This window comes from Botrytis cinerea, chromosome 8 (assembly GCF_000143535.2).
Source record: "Botrytis cinerea B05.10 chromosome 8, complete sequence".
NCBI lineage: Eukaryota > Fungi > Ascomycota > Leotiomycetes > Helotiales > Sclerotiniaceae > Botrytis > Botrytis cinerea.
Window position 1 is genome coordinate 1,311,356 of NC_037317.1, and position 15,982 is coordinate 1,327,337.

Genomic DNA, 15,982 nt, shown 5'->3' on the forward strand with positions numbered 1-15,982 from the left:
TTTCTTTTGTTGCATATCTTATACGAATCGGATGAGTTTTTTATTGGCTGGATCAAGACCTGCGTCTCAACCCGAACCCCATATTCGCCCTTGTGTATGTAATCTCGATATCACTAGTGGGATTTGCAATTTATTGGTCCCGTCAAGATGTTTATATTAACTCTTAAATCTCAAATCTCAAATCTCTAATGAACATTGACACTTCCATAAAAACGGCTCTCCTCTGGCTTGTTTGAACGGTTTTGCTTATCAAGTATTCCATTCCAACATTCCTGTCGAGATGAAAATCGGTGCTAAGAATTCCAAAAAGGTCCAATTCACATTAACTATTTTCTACAGGGTACGTTAAGCATATCTAGCAAGGAATTTTTCAACCCTATATACATTGTCAACCCAGGGCAAATTCCTATGTTGGCTTAAAGGCATCAATGACTCCAACAACTTGGAGCTTTCAGAGTTATGAAATCTCCCTTTATATCTCGACACGAATGAGATATCAAAAAATGAGATGCCAAAAATTTATCCTTACATCACAATCTTTCTTCCCGATCATCTATTGGTTCGTACGGACCCTGTCATTGGCATGTGGGTCTAGAATCATCAATCCTTTTGAGCATAGCCTAAAAAATTCTCTTCAGTGCTTCTGCACAACCAATCATAAGCCGTATTTTCGGTACCGACGCGGAGATACACAAAGGCCGGCTCGGGAGACACTCGTTGCCCGCTCCCGATGTCCGTTTGAGCAAGGGCTTCTCAGCCCACATCCCTCGTGTAAGCGAGGGAAATGAAATTACCAAAGGGGGCGGAGTCTCATTGTCTCATTCCATGTGTCAGCCTTACGGGTCTTTACACTGTTTACCAACTCTTATCGACCGAAGAGCTTTTCCTGGCATCTGCCTATCGAATTGCAGAAGGTGACTGAGCGCGAAGCACGAAACAAATATGTAATGGCTTCCCGATGTTCTTTCGCGAATGTGCATTGACCCATAGGATCTCGCTAAATACGAGATTACGAGATTCATCCCGAATTGTTCCAAAAAGGGTAACGAAGAAGTTCGGACGCGTCAACGCATGGGATAGGAGTGGGCTGTGTCAGAATGAAATGCTAGCTCGTTTACACGAGGTGTGCTGTTGATATATGCATATCGACATGTTCTCTTGCATGGATCTGAGCTTTGGTACAAGATAGGCATCTAGAAAATGAATATATTATCCTCCGTCCCCTTCTCTATCATCGGTTATCAGATTCTCCATAATAGGCTATTTTTGCCGTTCCGGACTCTCCAATTTTGTATACTTCAAAACAAAGTCGCTCGTTACTATTAGGTATTTTTTATACTATCGAATTTTGATATCGAAGTTAGACTTGAATATCCAGAACTCGTCAGATCACCACATCCAAAAAAAAAAAAGTTACGACCCTCCTTGTTTTGTATCTAGCTCTTGAAAACATTCCGTGTGAAGATGCCCTCCAAAAGTACGTCTCCCAAAGCAAGCCAAGTTCTCAAAAACTTATACCTATTTCACAGATTCTAGTTATTACGACTACGACCCGTCAAAAGGGGCTGCGATTGCTTTTGCCATACTATATACAGCCAGTTTCATATACACAGTTGCCCAGTACATATGGCTCAAAAGCTGGTTCTGGTTGTTCATGGTACTAGCAGCAGCTAGTAAGTTTTACTACGTCCCAGAGAAAACATTAGAAGCATAACACTAATACATATACCCAACAGTGGAATCTGTCGGATACATAGCTCGAGTAGACTCAGTATATAACACCGATAACAGAAGTGAGTAAAGAAACACGGTATGAATCATTCAGATGCTAACAAATCAGACGCATATATCATCCAATTTGTTCTCATTTTCCTCGCGCCTGCGCTTATGGCTGCGTCTTGCTACATGGCAATGGTGCGTCCCTGTCTCTCCATCTTGCCCATCACATTATCCTTCACGACACCAATCTAACAACACATCAGGGCCGGGTAATCCTCCACGTCACACCCCTTTCCTTCCGCAGCGTCAAGAACCTCTGGGTGCCACCCCGCTGGATGACGCCCATCTTCGTAACGTGCGACATCATCGCCTTTTTAATCCAAGTATTCGGCGCCACGTCCGCCACCTCCAAAGATTCAAAGACTGTTCAACGCGGTTACAATGTCATGAAAGTCGGTCTGGTTATCCAATTAGTCTGTTTTGGATTTTTCCTGCTCGTTTCTCTGAGATTCTATTTCGTTTCGAAGAAATTTGAAAGTTCGTGGCCGGATCGACAGTGGAAAAAATTGCTGATGGCGATTAATATTGCTAGCGGGTTAATCTTTGTACGTCTTCGCCTGTTGGCTCGGGTGCGTCAGGGTTTGAGTACTAACAGATATATATCCAGGCTCGTTCGATATACCGAATGGTAGAATTCACAACCGGCTTCGATGGATATCTCTCGGTCCACGAATGGAATTTCTATGTGTTTGAGGCTGCGTTGATGCTCCCGGTTTTGGTGCTGTTTAATGTGTATCATCCTGCGAAATTCTTGACAAATGTCGGTTGGAAACAGCAGAAAGAAAAGTCGCATCTTCCTTTGAGTGGATCGAGCTTGCAAGATCTGAGTTCGCGGTATTGAGTATTGATTAAGGATGAATGTTAATGGTTGATTGGGTATGAATAGGTTGGGTAAATACATTGGCATGGATAGAGAGATTCAAGAGGAGGATGTTTGTTTCAGCATGGTTTATAGATGTTGTACACTTAGGTTGGACAAGATATCGGAATCACATTGGAGATTTCAGGTTTGGCGTTGAATCTGGTTGATGTTTCACGGCCTTCTAACAATGCTTTCGGGGTTCGATCAGAGTGTTCAATAATCCCTATTAGTAGATTAGTTGTGAGTATTGTGGGTGTTTAATATCAAAAGCAATTAACAAGTATTAGACGTGGTGCCAATCCTCTAAATCATTATTCTCTTTGTACAGATAGGCTGGATAAAGTTTTTTTTAGATATCCCAATTTACTGTGATAGTTCAAGATTTGTTCATACACCACCATGAAATGCTAATAGCTTTTTCGTTCCAACAACATTCTCATGATACTCCACTAATAAGTGCTCACATCCTCACATGTCACTTGCTTTGGTGTATTCTCTAATTAAGGGTTGAAATCATCTAGCGGTGATGTATCCGTATCCCCTGAAGCCTAACTTTCTACAAGAGTTCGATGATATCACAATTTGTATGTATCACAAAAATTTGAAGCCAATATGAATGACTTGGCTTCTTAAAATTCAATTCACAAGTGTGCATAAGACTATATCATAAGTCACATACACAAGATTCGGAATTGACCAAGGTCCTCTTGTCTGAAGTGAGATGTGAGTTGTTTTTTTTTTTTTTTTAACATCAGGCAAGTAAGCTTGCAAATAACCCCCCCATTATCCAATCCTACACTTGCCTAATCCTGTGACTGAGTTTCTAGTCTCGTTCTTCTACTTCAAATCTGCAATGAGAATTATCTCTGATATTCCTCCTCCCCTCTTGATCTTCATTCTCTGATTTCTTTTCTATTGGTCCAACTCTATGTCATGGAACAAACCCTGATTTATGCGTGGGATTAATCCTCTCTCCACGTAATCCTCTTCGATTATTTTCTGTCATTCGGCTCGTTTCTCTCCCCAATTGGCCCTGTCATTCGTATAAGTTTCTCTCCATTCTTGAATTGCGTTTTCGACTTGCTCCTTTTGATCATGTATATTCAAGCAAACGACTGATGAGATTCTTTGGGGCTCCAAAAACGGTATCTACACAGATATCAAAGTAGACAGGGTACAGATCAGCTTTGTTTGTTGTTGTTACCAAATTTTTGTCGTCATATAATTCGTCCGGATAAGCTACAGAGACTGGGATGACGATTGGATTATCTAACTGCCGTGTGGAGCTGAGAAATACATAGACCAGTTGATTTCTTATGCTAATCACTCCTGCATGGTATTCACGGTCTCTATAACGTTGCAATTCGCGGTTCCTGTTGACTTGTCTTAAGATTGTCCATTCCTGACTCCATTCTGCTCGGCGTCTCTGGGGTCGTGATGCTCTTTATGTCACAGGGACCGCAATTATCCGTAGAAATATTCTCCTTCGAGTGAGTTGAAAGGCCACCGTCCATCTTTGATTGAGTCTTATTTTGAGGAGCTGTGGAAGTCTGTCTTCCTGAACTATTGGGTGATGCAGTTGCTGCAATTTTCTTCTACAACCATTGTTAGTATAATGCAATGTGAAACTGCACTATTGATGACATATAGGTGCTAACCTGTTGCAAATTGGGTAGAATCTGCATATTTCTATAGAAATTGATATAATGTGGTCTTCAGAAGACTGGTGGAGCAGATTTCAAAAGTGTTCGACGGAACATCATCTTGACCAGGTGTAAATGTATAATCGGGGAGAATGGTACCTATGTGAATTGAGGTCTCCGGATATAGTTCTTATGATACCGGTAGTTATGATATATATGTGTTGGGAGATGAAGAGTTCTTAAAGAATAAATTTGAAAACGGGATCAAAGGCACTGACCCCAGATTTTCCGGAAAACGCACGAGCCACATGTAGGGCTGCAGCGGTCACTGTACCAAAATACGCTAAGCAGGGATACAGCAAATCACCTGGGTATCTAAATTCTAATTAGATGTCTGTTTGATAAATGTGGGCAACGACAATCGAACATGGAATTAATTCAATTCAATATAAATGTCCAGCATTGATGAATAATGTAGTGAGCCAACGAACGAAACACTCTGCTTCACCTGCTTCACCGTTTCTCGCAATTCCCACATAAGCTTTATTTACTCAATCTATTCTTACCTACCTAGGTAGTATATATTAATTTCAATTTGATCTCTTCTCGCTTCTACTCAAAGACATAGACCGTAGGCGATTTGTACATTTACAACTTGAGCATCCAGAAACCACTAGAGCAAACAAGCACCTATTCGAATCACATACATTTAAATCGTCAAATCATGCCATGCATGGCATACTTCTCACACCAGGTAGATTTTCGAATCGATCCTTCAAAAGCCGCAACTTCCCCCAAATCTAGGTGTCGTTTCGGTCCATCAGTGGGTGCATGGGCTGACAAAACACTTCTCAACTCTCGAAATTAATTTTTATTTTATTTTAATTCTTCAACTATTTGATATGAGAATCTATTCTTTGATTATTCGATCTCTAATAAATCATTACAACAATATCTTAAATATACAAATCAATATCTATATCTCAAGAGATATTTTTAAGTCTATTTTCGCCGTTTCCTATTAGTTCGTACAGACTGACAAAACCCAGGAAGACCCTCGCTCGTCCTTTAAGATTGACCTTCTCCCTCTTCACCGCAACAAAAGACATTTTTGATCAGAACATCACACATACCCACAACAAAAACAGCGATTCCCACAACTACCACCAGACAAAACACCCTCCACATATCCCAGATCCTTGAGTCCCCCAAAAAATCCAAAAAGAAACATACAACAGTGGGGATTCGCTGGTGGTCACCCACCCAACTACTAATCCACCGATCTGAAGCTTGTGTATGGCAGAGCGGACGGGATGCCCAATTCTCTTCAGTCTATGGTCGTATGTGTCTGCCTTAGCCACAATTTAGACTATATTACTGTTATAAATATTGGTATGTGAGATATACCTCCTCAAGACATCTTCTCTCGCAACAAATGAACAAACGAACGAGGAATATGATATAATATAACGTATTTGCGCCCGTCGAGGTTGTAAAGTATAAGAGAAAAGAGGGGAAGAAAGGAATTTGTTTTTTCAAATTGCACGAGAATGAATGAGAGTGTGTTTCCTGTGCGAGTATCCAGATTTTCTTTCACTTTCACTCGCTTAAGTATGGAAAGACTGTTTGTTTGTTTGTATTCACTCAAGTTACAGCTCGCGTATTTTTATTTTTGTCTTTGGGGGAGGGGCGGCAAGATCAAAGTTTCATGGGTTCCTGTTAATATTGTTATGAAGTTGGATTTCAACCGTGAGGAGGTAAATATTTATCTCACATCCTTTGATAGGATTGTTCCGTGATGAAACATTGTCTTCAATATTATATATAAACATCGTGTATGATGAATAAATAGACAAAAAGAGGCATTGCAAAATTCACCCCATCTTGCAAATCTCAAACCCCCATAGATATGTTTATTAATTTTTTGTAAAATTTTAATTATTTATTCTAATTTCTAAGCGATATCAATTTATAATTTATTAATACATATCTGAAAACATCTCTCTTCCCCCTTCTTAATTCGCACTATAGCTCATTTGTCCACACATTCCATTCGAAACAGTCAAGGTAGTGGAACTGCTTGCGTATGACGAAGTCCAAAATTTGTTGGTCACGATGCTGTTAGTGGCACAAGTTGAACTTGGTGAAGTCAAATAACAAGCGCCGCTGTTCAGATAGACCGAACCACCGCAACCGCCTGGAGCGGTCTGACATGCTACACAACAGTCATAGGCAGAGTTTGTCTTCAACGAAGAGAGAACACTTGTGAGAAACTGGACTTGTGAGATGGGTGCTCCGTTAACGGAAGAGATAATGTTGTTAGCGGCACAAGCGGCGTAGCTGGTGGGGGTTGCGCCGGAAACTTCGCGGACGGTTTGGGTGGCTGTGAGGGTTGTTGTAGAAGTGGCTACGATGATGCTTGAGATGGTTGAATATTCGGTAGCTACAATGGTGGTGGAACAATCCTCTTCCAGCACACTTGTTGTTGTTGTTATAGTGGAGGTGGAAGTCTCTGTGACATAGGGAGTTGCAAGATTGGTAACCATTGCTGCTGTTTCGGTGATTGTGGTGATAGACCCGATGTTCAAGGTCGAGGTGCATTCAACCGCTGCTGGGTAAGATGTGCTATAAATAAGGGTAGATGCGGAGCTAGAGCTGATAGTTGAGTTTGCGCTTACGGGGGTGAAGTTTGGTCTGTTGGAAGGGATGACACCAGTTGGCGCGTACATGGAAGGACTTGGGTCTGCGCTGATAACGTGGGTGAAGCTGGGTCTACCGGAAGGGATGACACCAGTTGGCGCGTACATGGAAGGACTTGGGTCTTCAAGTGGGCTGACGTCGCTACTGATAGCTGTGCCCGCAGGTTTACTGGCCGATGGTGCATATCCAGAGGCACCAATGTGGCTAGATGTGGTGTTGTAGTAATGATATCTAGAGTAAGTTCTAGATGGAGCAAATTGAGCCACTTCTGTACTATGCTCCTCAGGTTTTGAAGCAGATTGATGGTCGGTGGCAGTTTTTGTGAGAGACTGCAAGGTGTTTGGCCATTGGTGATTCCAGTCGCCTGGCTTTGTTACAGTATAGTACACATCGTTTGAATAAACAAGGGTAGATGTTACTGTGATTGTAACGGTGAGTGGTGCTTGAGAAGGCTGAGCTGGTCCACATTCATCACGCTTGGCTACCTTAGGAATAGCTGAAGCGATCGGCGTGAAGCCATATGGAGATGCGATGTAAACGGTTTCTGGGCTTGCACTGATTGTAGTTGTAGCAGTATCGGTCTCCGTCTCAACAACAGCACTAGTGATAGAGGTTGTAGCAAGATAAGTTGATGTACTATAAAATGTATCGGTAACTTGAGGAACAATAGTTGTTTCGGTGGTGGTGGCGAATTCTCCCACAGTAAGAGTACTTGGTTGAAGGGTCAAGGAGATGGAGGGAGTATAGGTGACTATACTTGTATCGATCTGGGTTGAAGTCTCTGTCTTGGAGGATGTAAGAACATTGTATGGTGCGATTGCAGCAAATGAGGTGGTGCATGTCAATTGTTCATCAAGTGCTGGAGTTGGGTATGTGCCATTTGACAAAATGGTAGAAACGGCTGGAGTCGCAAGGACAACTAATGGAAGGAGCGTGGAAACCATTGTAACGGTTATTGTGACTGACTGAGAAATAAAAGAAGGATTCAAAAGTCTAGGATATCGATTGAAGGAGCTATTGGGAAGACGGAAAACCACTGGAATAAGTACTTTTCAGAGGTCTATCTCCGTGTTAGGACTTATCAGAAAAACTCCTGCATTCGGATATGTCCAGGGATGCTGAACCTATAGAGAGCTTCTCGTCAAGTTCAAACGGCAGAGAAACAGTGTTGAAGGCTGAATGCTGCTGTCAATATCAATAGCTTGAACTGTGGAGTTCTGAGCCGTGGCGCTACGCCTTAATCGGCAGCGCGTAGGCTTTCTCATCCAGACGAACGGAGAGAAAATGACCACTGCGCCTGTGCATTTTCAGATGACCTTGATAGAAATAAGGTGCTGGTAGGGTTTCCCAGATGTATACACCATGGTCAAAGTTTTGCTTCATTGGAGAAAGAGTCAGGAAGCGGGTATGGAGAAATTGAACCCCTGATCTAAGATCTTCAAGCAAAACAGATTCATGTCTCTAGATCTATTTGAGCTTAAGCAGACTACTGTAGCGCGAAGTTTAACTACCCTGGTATCGACGCAACTGAAGAACTTTCCCAAGCGCAGGGTTAGATAATTGTGTTAGATTACTTGTGAGGAATCTAGATCCGAAAAGACTGAAAGGTCGATACTCTGCACGTACCACAATGGAACGATGAGATAGCAAAAATAGGCATCTAAACACATAAGCGAGCTGAAAGCAGATTACTTTCGCTTCTTCTATCCTGTTCATCCCAAATATAGTGGACCTTGCAGTTGACGATGCCGCTGACTATTTCTGAAGTAGCTAGTAAACGAACGCGAGCAAAAAACGTGGGAGAAATTCCTACGATTGGATACCATGGAATAAAATTGGGCTTACGGGCCGTGCCTTATCTTGCGAGCCATTTCCACAGCACTCAGAATAGCGGATCATGATCTTTGTCGATATGGAAATATCTCTATCAAAGTATAACTTCTAAACTTCTCACAGCAAAGACGGGAAGTATAAGGCCTATCGAATGAAGGCATTCAGACCATTGTACACTGATCCAAAAGGGAAGAATCGGTGAAGTAAACAAACTCTGGTGTGTCAGATCTCTACTAGCACTAACCCTAACTGGGACTAGCCAAGTACTCTTGCGCTCATCGAGGAACCATCGCATCATAGAAACAATTCTGTCAACAACATGTCGACAGGTAGGTATAGCTTCATTATCTTCAACCGATGGCTCTGTGTCGTGCACTGCAGATTATTCGGAGATACATACTGAATGGCTAACCACGCGAATCGGAGTATAGTCAATGCCAACAAGAGCAAGCAAGCAATGAACGAACCATCAAAATCCCTAAGGAATTCGTTCTATAGCCATCCCATCCTGCATGTAAATCTACGTTCTACTTGTCCCATTGTACCATCTCATCCCTTTTTCATTTTCTAACTCATACAGAAAGGAGTGGAATAAGCTTATCCCTCTGAATTCTAACCTTCTTCCAATCCAGCTGAAACCACTTTTTAGAGTTTCAACAACCCTATTCATTAGAGTTTTCTCCCTTATTTTAGACTTCTGATCCCCCGGAGCTTCTCTGAACCGATTTTACGGTACAAATACCTGGGAAAGAATGGAATGTTGAAACTCTGAAAGAAATTGAAACTTTCACCGAGAGAATATAGATGTAGATATAAGATTTCGAAAAAGGCTGAGAGGCTTTAAAGGTAGAACATGGGTGTATACCAGGTACAAAGGAACACTTTCTCTCGAACTTATTCGAAATTCCCCATGTGAACAATCTTTACTAGCAAAAGTGTTTTTCGAAATACATTGTATTACAGACAACTCAATGGTAATACAAACCTCTTACACATGATGTGAAATAGGTAGTGATTCATGATTGGTAACAAATTAAAGTTCAGATCAACTCAAAAATTGGGAATAGCTTCATCTTGCTACTTCGTTTATTCCCCTTACCGCTTTTTGTCGATCTTTCCAACGGTTAATCGTCATAGACGTACATCCCTTTTCAACGTCAAGATACATTCTTTATTTTTGCGGATTTCTTCACACAATTTCCTTACAGTTTTGCTGTCCAAACTTTGGCTTTTTTGGTCGTATTGTATAGTAATCTTGGATATCTTCAACAATCATTCATTTTCTTAGGTTATAGTATGTTGATGTTCTATTTCGTTCTCATCTATACTTTTCATACCCAATCTCTTCTCTAATCCTTGCCTCTACTTTCTCTATAGTGGTACTATCATATACATCCTCTACTTTCTTTCCCTCCTTGAATACAAGCTTCTCGTGTTTTGTTGCCTCCTCCCTTGTCATGCACACCAAGTCTCTCGCCCTGACTTTGCTTACTTTCTGTCCCTCAACACTCGAATCCAGAGTGCTTCCTTCTTCAGGTTTCCTCCACCTCGTCAACGACAATCTTGTTGATACCCCGCTCAATGCTGACTTTCCCTTATAAACTTCTTCAACTATGTATCCCACATCGGCAGATGTTAATGGGACCTTCAATCCCTGTGCATCTTCGTGTTCAGTGGTAGCACGGGCCAGCTTCTCTTCAAACCCTTGAAGTTGGGCGAGTATTCCGTCATACATCTTGTCCCGACCCTTGGCTGGGACGTATTCGCATGGATAACCTGTGATTTGAAGGATCAAATGGTTGGCGACTACATATCCGAAGACAGCGGGCATAGTGCCTAAAACTGGCAATATTCGTACGCGGAAATCAGGTAATACACCAAGATCGCCAACTGAGCCTTTCTTGAATTCCTCCTCGGGTAAAGGTAATAGTTGCGCCTTTCCTGGTCCAGGCTTTTCTGTTGAATATACCACATTGATTCCAGATGTAATTCCTAGTAAACGGAGCCTTCTTCGAGTGGATCGAGAGAGTGGATCATCGGTACTAGCAGAGATATCTCCAACGAAGACTCTAGTAGGGTCTGATTTGCATCCTGCACCCATGGACGAAATCACTGGCAATTTGTTTTTATAACAATATTCCAGCAATTCTACCTTACTATCAATGTTATCAATGGCATCCACAATATAGTCCGGCTTTCTACCATCCCAATCTACAAGCAGAGAATCGGCCGATTTGGCATGGAAAAGTTCGTTTCTTAAATCGAAATTTACCCATGGGGCAATTTGTTGTAGACGGTTTTTCAAACATCCCACTTTCGGTGTGCCAACATCTGCAAGCGTCGCAACAGCGTGTCTGTTGAGAGATGAGAGAGTGACTTGGTCGAAATCGATAAGACGAATATGGGAAACTCCTGAGCGCGCGAGAGCTGCCGTGCAATGCGATCCAACGCCTCCACAACCAACCACAACCACAAATGCCGAGCGCAACTTTTGTAATCCGTCATCTTTCAAGAAGACTCGATTTCGGGCCAATTGTTCTAAAATGAGTTCTGCACAAATCAGTGATGCTCATAGTATCTTGTAGAAGAATCGAAAGTACCATCATCGTAATCGCCCCTTCTGGCTCTCTCCGCCAATGCAGCACCCCTCTCATCTTCTTTACTCATGCCCGTACCCTTGGGCGCAATCCCCATATCCGTAAGCTTCACTTCTCTCGTCAGTATAAGCACTTGAGTACAATCTCACTCGATTGCCAAGTGGCAGATCCGGAACATACCAAATCAGCATGATGATCTCGTCCCAAGCTAGGTATCGAACTCTTTAGATCTTCCACTTTCTCCTGCCTTCTCAGGGCCTGGTAACTAAAAATTGCACCTGCCACTACCGCACCAGATACAAGCGCAGTGGCTGTAAACTGCGCTTGTGAGGAACTTCCCACGCGATTGATCAAGTTCGACATGGCGGATTACAACAATGATATCGTCTGTCGCAAGAGGGACGGAGTCGTGGTCTTCGTAATCTTCGCAATCGTAATGATGGAACTAGGCTATGTCATGTATGTGCCTCTTTGCAACTACACACAAGCCATTGTACAATTCATTGCATGTTATTATCGCCGTTGTATACATGAAACTTTTTTTGAAATTCACAAAAAGCTGACGGCAATCTCCGTCGCGGGGTGCCTCGGATGTTGATTGGTGCGATATGATACAAGGATGACATGAGCAACTCTTCGGGGAAGGAAAAAGCAGCCGAAAATGAGTACTGTGCACACCACCAAGACACACCAAGACAGTACGTATTTTCGAATACTCAATTTCGGCCTGTTGTTGCTTCGCCGAAGAGAGCAATCAGCTATAAATGTGTCGTGCTCTATTCATGATTTGACAACTAAAATTCACGGTATTTCATTATGTCTATGTTCACAAGAAGCATTCCGAAATTGATCAACCATACCAACCTTCAACACATTCGAAAGATGACTTTTACACCAGCAGCACATATCAAATCCCTCGATCACCTCGTCTTGACTGTCGCCTCCATACCCCGCACAGCCCAATGGTATAAGGCGAATCTTGGCATGCAGGCAGAGCAATTTGTCTCAAGTGCCACACCAGATATCACTCGTCATTCGCTTCTTTTTGGTTCACAAAAAATAAATCTACATGAACTCGGAAAGGTAACTTGTATTCGACACCTTTCTTGGGATATATGGTCTCATCGCGCTGAAATGCATTAGGAATTTGAGCCCAAAGCTCAAAATGTGAAAGATGGAAGCGCAGATTTGTGCTTTATAACGGATGACAATGTTAAAGATGTTCGCCAACGTCTAATAGATGCAGGTGTAGAGATGGTTGATCTAAGCCCAGAGAAAACTGACGAAGGCATTGTGGTACGCACTGGTGCTCAAGGCAAGCTGAGAAGTGTCTATTGTAGAGATCCCGATGGGAATTTGATCGAGTAAGTTATCATCTTCCTTGAATTAATGAAGCATATATTAATAAATGTCGAAGGATCTCTAACTATATCTAAAACCCCTATAAAATATTGATGTGGAAATTGAACCTTTCTTTCAAAACGGGTATATGGCGCCTTGTTACTTTTCCGACCAAATCCTCATGAATCATCATTGTACAGTTTGTATCCAATACCTGACCAAAAACACTACGAAAAAACTCCACAAAATTGAAATGAAGAGGGGGGGCGGGAGAGAAAGATGCCACTATCATCTGAGATTCATGAATTGATCCCTTTCAGCCTGCAACTGTTTGCTTTCTTCCTCTAGCCGAGCTTTGTCTTCTATATGTGCAAAATCGCCCGCCAGAAACTTCTCTTTGTGAGTCAAATTTTCATGCCTTTTGGCAGACTGTAACAAGTCTCTCATCGCCCAGGCTCGACTGGTAGCTTCAACATTGCGTGTGAGGAGTTCTCGTGCCTCTTCCTCTGATGTCGGCACAGGCATTGCAGTTATATCAATAGGTGACAACGGAGGTGAAACGTCGTATAAATCTCCGTCTTGAGCATTAAACGATTCATTCCCCGAAATGGAGGACACAGCAGATTCAGAGTCATCAATAAGGTCGACAGCGGTAGCTTCCAAAGACTCAGTAGTATCTTGGGCCATCCGATCCGTTGGGCTAATTTGTGTTTCGGCTACCCGGGAGGCATGTCTCAATCCGGCTTTTACTACGTTCCGGAGTAGTTTTGCTTCGTTCTTTATATAGGTCTCGTAGAATGACTTATCAACCATTGCTGCCGCATGAAGATCCTCGAGGTTTTCGAGAAGTGAGAGAATTCGGAGGCAGACAGCACTTTTTGTTGCCTCTTTTGCTTTCTCGGCTTCAACAACACACTCTTTTATGCTAACGTGTGCGGCTAGTTCAAAGATCTCTTCTGGAACCGTATCTTGTGGATCGTCACCTTTACTCAAAGCCCATCCATGTTGACCCGAGACATCGTGAAGTGTAAGACCTATAATGGTATTCGAAATATCATTTATTTTATTTCTAAAATCAGGAGCAAAATCACAAACACCAATATGAGTTTGGGGTGGACTAGGCATCAATCTCAGGCAGTCGATCAATTCCTTCAGACTGCGCTTCGGTGATGGTTTATGAGAAAGAGGAGAAACGCCCAATTCGTTGTAAACTAGCATAAGCCAGCCTAGATTTGTGGCATCGCAAGTATGGGATCTCCTTGGACATCGTACCGTGGAGAGCTCAAGTGATCCTATATGAACTGGTCTCTCTGCGTTCTGCCGTGGTGGTTGAAGGTATCCATTTATAACGCTCGCACAATAATCCAGGATTTGCTCCATGTATATAGCCCTGCGTGTTCTGATAGTGTTCTTGATAGCTTGTGGCCAAAGTTTTTGACCTTGGGTCTCATCGTCACTATCTTTCAAGTTTAAAATGATGCTCCTAGAGATACGCGTGAACAGATCTCTTGCGCCAAATGTATACGCGATAAGGAGAAGTTCCTCGGGATTGCTTTCAGCAGCTTGAGATTCCCATTGAGGTAGCCATTGATACTCCACTTGCAACTCTACTGGCGATGTGCACCTGTACCTTAAACATACATCTGCAATACTGACGAAAACTGGAAAATCAATCCGTGGAAGCCTTGGAGCGTGCCCATGTATAGCGTGGAAAAGAAGTGCCAGTGCCTCATGGCTGTTAGGCTCCATCTGCGGCATACGGTAGACATTTGCTCCAATACCGTCCTTTCCAAAGATCTTAGTTGGTGCTTTGGGGAGATCTTTCATCATATCTGGCGGAACCGTTGGTCCAGGGCAGAGCATTTGAGAAAATAACGGTGATACGTCGTCTGGGCTTAAAAAATGGGACGACACACGAAATCTGATAACCGGAAGACTATCCGAGGGGCGGTTTGCAAATTCTAAGATTGTGTCTCCATTTTTATAAATGATAGATTCACGAACGACTCTGTTTGGTGTATGATCCGTGTCGAACAAGCTTTCCGACTCTTCAATATCATGCTTCAGTTTATCGAAGTTCAAAGATCGTATCTTGTACTTTTCGAAGAATTCCGGCTTTTCCGACTTCACTCTACGAACACTAGTATCTCGCCATTTTGCAATAACACTTTTCCGATGCTCCTTATCTGTTAAGAAGATTTCAAGCTGGCGTTGAGAAGCATCGGGCTCGTAGGCAGCATACGTCACTTCAAGAGAAGTACGAAGGGTAGTGGCAAGTTTTTCCTGGAAGGCTTTATAATCACAGATAGCTGATAGCCACGACTTATTGATTTGAAATGGTAGAGATGCATCGTCAACTGATCCACTGCTGAGAGATGATCGCGCGTCTAACGGACCTATGCTGGATTCGAATGATGGGTTTCGAGCATGATGCACCTCTGGATATATTATTGGATTTAGTTTCAGGAGCAAATGGATTGAACTTATAAATAGGGTGTATATCGTCCAGAATAATATAGGACTTACGCGATTTCTCAATCAATTTTCGGCAATGTTCCAAAGATTCCTCTCTCTGCTTTTTGTAAACCTCCCAAGCGGCATCTATATTTCTAAGTTCCGATCCCACCAGTGCTCTACGCACCTTCCTCACATTTTCTTGCAATTGAATATAGTTAGGATCATGCAATGCGCCGATGAAGAGATCTTGCGATATGTTGGATTTCGTTAATTCGATTTCCGGGAGAATAACGGGCGAGCTAACGATTAGATCGCTGTGCGGGGGCTACGGAGATGTTAACGAAATGAAGGGGTTGACAGAGCACAAAGATAGATATTTCGGAACGTACATCAATCATTAACCCAGAACCACTAGTTGTAGCAGACTCCTCTCTCGCGTCACTCTTATTTGTTCTCCTCCCGGGCCAGAGTGAGAAGCGTCCTGGCTTTGGATGCGAGTGGGAGTTCAAACCACTCGCATACGATTGCTGTCGCCCCATTCGCGACATTTTGATGTGGAATCTGTCGGGCTTCCTGCGAACAGTGTATCAAGGTCGAGTTTCTTGTTGATCATTATGGACGGCGCCGCAGAGGATTACAATGAGGTATCAATTTATGTAAGGCTGTTGACAAGACATTCTCTTGCTAAGGCAGTGTAATGCCAAGGTCTGGACCGAAGATTTGTGGAGAGGCTGAGCGGATCAGTTTGCGGGGTGAGAATAGTTCATGTG

At 42.7% G+C, this 15,982-nt stretch overlaps 6 protein-coding genes across 7 annotated transcripts; 2 read left to right on the plus strand and 4 right to left on the minus strand.

Annotated features, from left to right (window-relative positions):
* The first annotated feature begins 1,244 nt into the window (after nucleotides 1–1,244).
* Nucleotides 1,245–2,968, plus strand: BCIN_08g03390 (hypothetical protein). The gene is made up of 6 exons (XM_024694573.1): nucleotides 1,245–1,477; nucleotides 1,530–1,673; nucleotides 1,737–1,793; nucleotides 1,841–1,914; nucleotides 1,983–2,324; nucleotides 2,387–2,968. Exons 1-6 carry the CDS (start codon nucleotides 1,465–1,467, stop codon nucleotides 2,618–2,620), a joined length of 864 nt encoding a protein of 287 aa, XP_024550363.1. The 5' UTR covers nucleotides 1,245–1,464; the 3' UTR covers nucleotides 2,621–2,968.
* A 402-nt stretch (nucleotides 2,969–3,370) lies between these two features.
* BCIN_08g03400 (hypothetical protein) lies at nucleotides 3,371–4,523 on the minus strand. The gene is made up of 2 exons (XM_024694574.1): nucleotides 4,300–4,523; nucleotides 3,371–4,236 (listed from the first exon to the last, which is right to left on the minus strand). Exons 1-2 carry the CDS (start codon nucleotides 4,324–4,326, stop codon nucleotides 3,991–3,993), a joined length of 273 nt encoding a protein of 90 aa, XP_024550364.1. The 5' UTR covers nucleotides 4,327–4,523; the 3' UTR covers nucleotides 3,371–3,990.
* Nucleotides 4,524–6,169: 1,646 nt separating this feature from the next.
* Nucleotides 6,170–8,365, minus strand: BCIN_08g03410 (hypothetical protein). The gene has a single exon (XM_001554576.2). It carries the CDS (start codon nucleotides 7,926–7,928, stop codon nucleotides 6,300–6,302), a length of 1,629 nt encoding a protein of 542 aa, XP_001554626.1. The 5' UTR covers nucleotides 7,929–8,365; the 3' UTR covers nucleotides 6,170–6,299.
* Nucleotides 8,366–10,031: 1,666 nt separating this feature from the next.
* On the minus strand, nucleotides 10,032–11,944 carry BCIN_08g03420 (hypothetical protein). Of its 2 annotated transcripts, none has more exons than XM_024694575.1 (3): nucleotides 11,595–11,944; nucleotides 11,418–11,520; nucleotides 10,032–11,367 (listed from the first exon to the last, which is right to left on the minus strand). In XM_024694575.1, exons 1-3 carry the CDS (start codon nucleotides 11,775–11,777, stop codon nucleotides 10,136–10,138), a joined length of 1,518 nt encoding a protein of 505 aa, XP_024550366.1. In that variant the 5' UTR covers nucleotides 11,778–11,944; the 3' UTR covers nucleotides 10,032–10,135. The 2 variants fall into 2 exon arrangements, with proteins under 2 accessions (XP_024550366.1, XP_024550365.1); XM_024694576.1 differs by having other exon boundaries at nucleotides 11,418–11,525.
* A 154-nt stretch (nucleotides 11,945–12,098) lies between these two features.
* BCIN_08g03430 (hypothetical protein) lies at nucleotides 12,099–13,000 on the plus strand. Its single transcript, XM_024694577.1, has 3 exons — nucleotides 12,099–12,497; nucleotides 12,558–12,778; nucleotides 12,832–13,000. The coding sequence occupies exons 1-3, from the start codon at nucleotides 12,231–12,233 to the stop codon at nucleotides 12,848–12,850; spliced, it is 507 nt and encodes a 168-aa protein (XP_024550367.1). The 5' UTR covers nucleotides 12,099–12,230; the 3' UTR covers nucleotides 12,851–13,000.
* A 9-nt stretch (nucleotides 13,001–13,009) lies between these two features.
* On the minus strand, nucleotides 13,010–15,926 carry BCIN_08g03440 (hypothetical protein). The gene is made up of 3 exons (XM_024694578.1): nucleotides 15,602–15,926; nucleotides 15,282–15,537; nucleotides 13,010–15,193 (listed from the first exon to the last, which is right to left on the minus strand). The coding sequence occupies exons 1-3, from the start codon at nucleotides 15,758–15,760 to the stop codon at nucleotides 13,044–13,046; spliced, it is 2,565 nt and encodes an 854-aa protein (XP_024550368.1). The 5' UTR covers nucleotides 15,761–15,926; the 3' UTR covers nucleotides 13,010–13,043.
* Between the last annotated feature and the right edge of the window lie 56 nt (nucleotides 15,927–15,982).